Source organism: Lactuca sativa, chromosome 5, assembly GCF_002870075.4.
Source record: "Lactuca sativa cultivar Salinas chromosome 5, Lsat_Salinas_v11, whole genome shotgun sequence".
NCBI lineage: Eukaryota > Viridiplantae > Streptophyta > Magnoliopsida > Asterales > Asteraceae > Lactuca > Lactuca sativa.
The window spans coordinates 245,921,707-245,926,731 of record NC_056627.2 but is presented as its reverse complement, the minus strand read 5'-3'; the positions used below and the strand labels follow the sequence as shown (position 1 = coordinate 245,926,731).

General features: G+C 34.9%; 1 protein-coding gene across 2 annotated transcripts; it reads right to left on the bottom strand.

The window, feature by feature from the left end:
* Positions 1–585: 585 nt before the first annotated feature.
* LOC111908723 (pentatricopeptide repeat-containing protein At4g02750) lies at positions 586–3,825 on the bottom strand. 2 transcript variants are annotated; one of them, XM_023904528.3, is made up of 3 exons: positions 1,738–3,825; positions 1,554–1,647; positions 586–1,087 (listed from the first exon to the last, which is right to left on the bottom strand). In XM_023904528.3, exon 1 carries the CDS (start codon positions 3,408–3,410, stop codon positions 1,761–1,763), a length of 1,650 nt encoding a protein of 549 aa, XP_023760296.1. In that variant the 5' UTR covers positions 3,411–3,825; the 3' UTR covers positions 586–1,087; positions 1,554–1,647; positions 1,738–1,760. The 2 variants fall into 2 exon arrangements, with proteins under 2 accessions (XP_023760296.1, XP_023760297.1); XM_023904529.3 differs by having other exon boundaries at positions 1,717–3,823.
* Between the last annotated feature and the right edge of the window lie 1,200 nt (positions 3,826–5,025).

Below are 5,025 nucleotides of genomic sequence, written 5' to 3'. Positions count from 1 at the left end.
GATAGAGAACAGAGAATGAAAAACGAAATTCAGGAGAAACGGAGATAGTTTATGGAAGTGAAAAAGAAGATGAAAGAGTATTGATAAATAATCGAGCTTAATGAAACTAATACCTCCACTGCGAGCACCAAAAACACAACCCACAACAGCCTGAATCCACCCTCACCAAAACCGACTCCAACATGGTTACCATTTTCATTGTAACCAAAAAACACAAGAAAGGTACATCTTCCAACTGATTTGGGATTTTAAAGATGAATTTGAGAGATAATAGAAACCATCGATGATTTTCATTGTTTGTCGTGATTTAATTGAATAAGAATAAGGCGTTGCTCATCTGATTGGAAGAGGGATTCAAGTTCTTGGTCTTCCTCATGTTTTTCAATACCCGAATTGAGGATCCTGATAGCAAATCAAGATGTTTAAAATACAAAGCATATAACAAAGTAGATACTTGAAATTATTATCGTGTGTTATTAAAAAAGAAAGACGTATACATTCCCTTACATTCGGAAGAGCTAGGAGATTCCAAGAAGCATGAACAACTATAAAATAAAACATAAATGCGAAAACAAATATAAAAAATTATCAGGGAAATGGAATTTCAAATAACTTAAGACCCCATAAACACATACTGTTGCACCTACTCCCTACAATACATCATATATATATTTTTATGAACCTTAACGATCTATTACAACCACAAAGCACACTTTAAGTTGTGTTTGTTCGTTGAGACATTTTATCAAACAGTTAATATGCATAGTCAAAAAATTAATATATGAAAAAAGTAAATTCGAAAAAATAGAAAGAAATAAATATATAGACCAAAAAAAATATGTTAAGAACTGTTGGTTTATAAGGCTTGAATCGAATATCTTCAAGAAGTCATTGAGCACCAGCCATCAGCGACATAGGTTGTGGCTTCATCCTGTTTTCCGTCTTCTCCTCTCAGTATCTCCCTCTCAATCGATCTCCTTTACTTGTCGGTTTCATTTGGGTAACTTCCTTCTAATATGTGCGGTAATTGGAGATGCAAGAAGATGCATCATTCAGTCGTGGTTAATTGGAAGAGTGGGGCGGTGAGCTAGAGTTCGTGATAGCGAGAACCACCGGAAAAGGAAACCTTGTTTAAACTAACTGGTTTAATCTTCAAGTCATGTTATATTTTGTTTTATGATATTAATTTTTTTTAATATATGTATTCAAGAATTTAATAAATTCATTTTAAAAGTTCTATAAAAGTTTATATATTTTTTATATCGCGGATCATAAATCTAGTTAACCCAACATATTTCAACCAACCATTAAACTCAATACCAAAATAATAGGATCTAATTGGTGGAGCATTATTCATCACAAAAAAAAAGTTTGAATAATATCCTTCATATTTTGTGGAATATTATTCATCACACAAACCTTCTTTTTATTAAAATAATAGTATTTTAGTTGGTTTGTTATTTTTTATAACTATTATAATTATTATATTAGAATTTATAATATTAAAATATGTTTTCATATGGTTGCAAAATAATAAAACCGCTTTAGTGTACCATGAAGATTGGTTGCAACCAATAATAGATCTTCCACTGGTAACATCCCCTCCAAATCTTTGTAAAGTTGTTGCTTCAAGGCTTCCACCATAGACTGCAAATCATATTAATGTTACAAGATGACTAGGGTTTACTAAAAAAGCAAATGATTATGAAGTAAAACCTTTTGAAAGAAAATATATACAATTATTTCTTATCATGTTTTTTTTAGCTGGCACCAATGGAAAACTCAACCCAGCTACCAGCCTTTTGCTTCTTAACACCTCTTTTAATCCCCATGTCCCTCATCTCAATCGCACGACTCCACGACCCCTTTTCACTATGTATCTTTATTAACATATTATAAATACTGGAATAGTCTCTTCCTAAATTTTCAAGCCCATTTACAACCTCATAACATGAATGCAATCCACAACCAGCAAGCAATGCACCCCACACACCCACATCAGGTTCAAAAGGCATCTCCTTCACCAATCTCACTGCCTTATCAACTTCACCTGCTTTCCCATATAAATCCACCATGCAAGTATAATGCTTCATCTCTGCTTCAATTCCATATCTTTCCACCATTGAGTGAAAATGGTGTTCGCCTTCTTCAACAAGCCCTCCATGCACACAAGCCGATAGTACATTGATGTAAGTCACATGATCAGGCTTCATACCACTTTCAGTCATTTTCTTGAATTCGGATAAAGCTTGGTGTGCCAATCCATGCCTTGCATAGCCTCCAATGATGGAGTTCCATGAAACTGTGTTCTTGGTTTTCATGGAGTCGAATATGGTGAATGCAGATTTGATGTCCCCACATTTGGTGTACATGTCGATGAGGGAGGTTGAGAGGATGAGTTCTTGACATAATCCGGATTTTAAAATGCATGAGTGAAGCTGGTTTCCAAGGAGAAACATGGAGCAACCTGCACATGCGTCTAGGAGAGTTGAAAAAGTGAAATGGTTGGGAGACGTGTTGGAATGTAGCATTGAGATGAATAGTTGTATGGCATTGGTGTAGTTTTCTTGTTGGACATACCCTTTGATCATTGCAGTCCAGGAGACCACGTTCTTTTGTGGCATTTTGTCGAACATGTGGCGTGCTTGGTTGATATTTCTGTTTTTGATGTACCCATCAACTAAGGTGGTCCAGGAAATGATGTTAACTTCAGGCATCATGTCAAAGGTCATCTGTGCCTCGGCTATGAAGCCCAAATCCATGTAACCTACTAGCAATGCGTTCCATGTACTGATATCTTTTGTATGGATGTCATCAAACACACGACACAGGCTAGAACGATCCATTAAATGGGTATATCCCCTCATCAATGCTGACCCCACGAAGACATTGGAATGAAGGCCTAAGTGAAGAATGAGAGAATGAAGCTGCGGAACCAAGACATGAAACGTGTTCAAGAAACCGCTGATTATGGTTGAAAATGTGAATTGGTTGGGCCTTTCCCCAGCTCTGTTCATTTGCAAGAACAGTTGGTGGAGTTTGTGTGGATCTTTGATCTTGTTCAAACCGGACAGCATGGCATTCCATGAAACGACATCTCTCATGGGCATTTTATCGAATAGGTCATGAGCGGACTGCATCTGGTTGTGTCTGATGTGGCCAGTGATCATGGAGTTCCAAGCGACAGTATTACAAGATGCGGGATTTTCATCAAACAGCTTGCGAGCAGCGTTTATGTTTCCATCGCGGATATAGTCTTGAATGAGATTGGTGGTGGAAAGAGTGAATATCAGGCATACAGATGCAGGGGAAATGAGTTTCGGTGATCGTAGGAGCAACTGACTGTGGAAGACTCCCCAAGATGATCGAGGGACCTGGTTCCACTTTGGCATAAGAGAGTGCATTGACATCAAATTATTCAGTTATCTGGTCTACTCAAACTCTATTCTCCAATTCCAAGATTAAAAACAAAACATTCAGCCTCAAAACCTTTGTCATCCCACCAACTACCTTGGCCATGTCGATTGGGATCGGAGCTCCCCTGTTCACTATCTTCAAATTATAAAACAATGGAGTACAATATATTACTAGCAGTATAAAATCAAATTATAAGGAGCATGGTTGTCAGTTTTTCAAACACTACATATTAATAATATGCAGGGACGTATTGGTTTTTATTCTGGTTTCTGAAGTTTGAAAGTTTGGAACTAACTAGGAGCTGTTGGATACTCATCTTTTTGGAATCACTTGAATTTCGTCAACCAACTTTGACTATTTGTTTATACCAGATTAGAAAACCATAATAACCAAGTACATTAGTTTAACCGTTTTAATCACCTGCACTAATTTTAAACAAAACATGTCTGTATCCCTTAAGAAAGGGAGTTGACTAGTTGAGTGATGATCCTTTATAATTTTCTAAAAGCTTGATTTTAACTTGTACAACGACTTTAAAATAGGAAAACCCATACTCTAACAATAGCAATTGTTTGAAGAGCATGATCCGTTAGAAAAAACTTTCATTCATAATCATTTCACTTCACAATATGCTATAAAGTATAAAGTATAAACTAACAGATGGGTAACAACTATGGCCTCCAAACAGTTCCTACTATTTGAATAATCAATGCTTCTTGTAAAAGATTCTATTTATTATTGAAAGTAACATCCTATGGTCTAAATCTAGTATATAGAAACCACATTAAATCATCAATTAGAAGCAACTAGATAACCGATTTATAAAAAAGAACATGGACGCTTTCTCATATGTTTAACAATGGATTTTAGTTACTTATGGTATTAGAGGTACAACTATTTCATTTTTTATTTGTAGTCTCTAATTCATTTGATCCATCTAAAATTATGCAGTATGAGAGTCACATACTCCCACTTAAATGCTACCAATTACAATCTACACACCCATCTATCACAACCACTCACCTTTGTTTTGTTTTTGGTTTCTTTTTGTGACTGCATCATACATTAACATGAAAGAAGAAAAAATATTTACCATTTTTGTCATTGCGTATTATTATGAACATCATGAAAAGAAAAAAAGATTTACCATTTTTTTCCTTACATATTCTTATGAACATCATGAATAATGATAAGAGGAGTCAAACAAACTTACCAATATCCAAATGTTTTTTGACGTTCACTGGTAGCATTAACTTATTTATGTGTATGACTTAAAAACTGTCATATAATATCACAATAAACAATATTAAGCTGTCCAACCATCTCCTCTTTCAAAACTTCCAACCATCGGGATTGATGACTTTAACGGCAACTATAATGGCGAAAGAGGGGGAGATGGTGTGATTTTCATGAGAAGATTTATAGATAACACTGAAATTCAGGATAGAAATTGTACGTATCCGATTTTTGATATACAAGTAAGAATTATTAACCTGTTCATGCATAATAATGTTGTTCTTTATGTTTAATAATTTCTTTTCGAACGGCTCTTTATGTTTAATAATTTATACTATTCAATTTTAAAGATTAAACAAATGTTATATAAAC

Excerpts from the sequence above, each read along its gene's own strand:
- LOC111908723 (XM_023904528.3), bottom strand. The coding sequence starts at position 3,410 with ATGTCAATGCACTCTCTTATGCCAAAGTGGAACCAGGTCCCTCGATCA.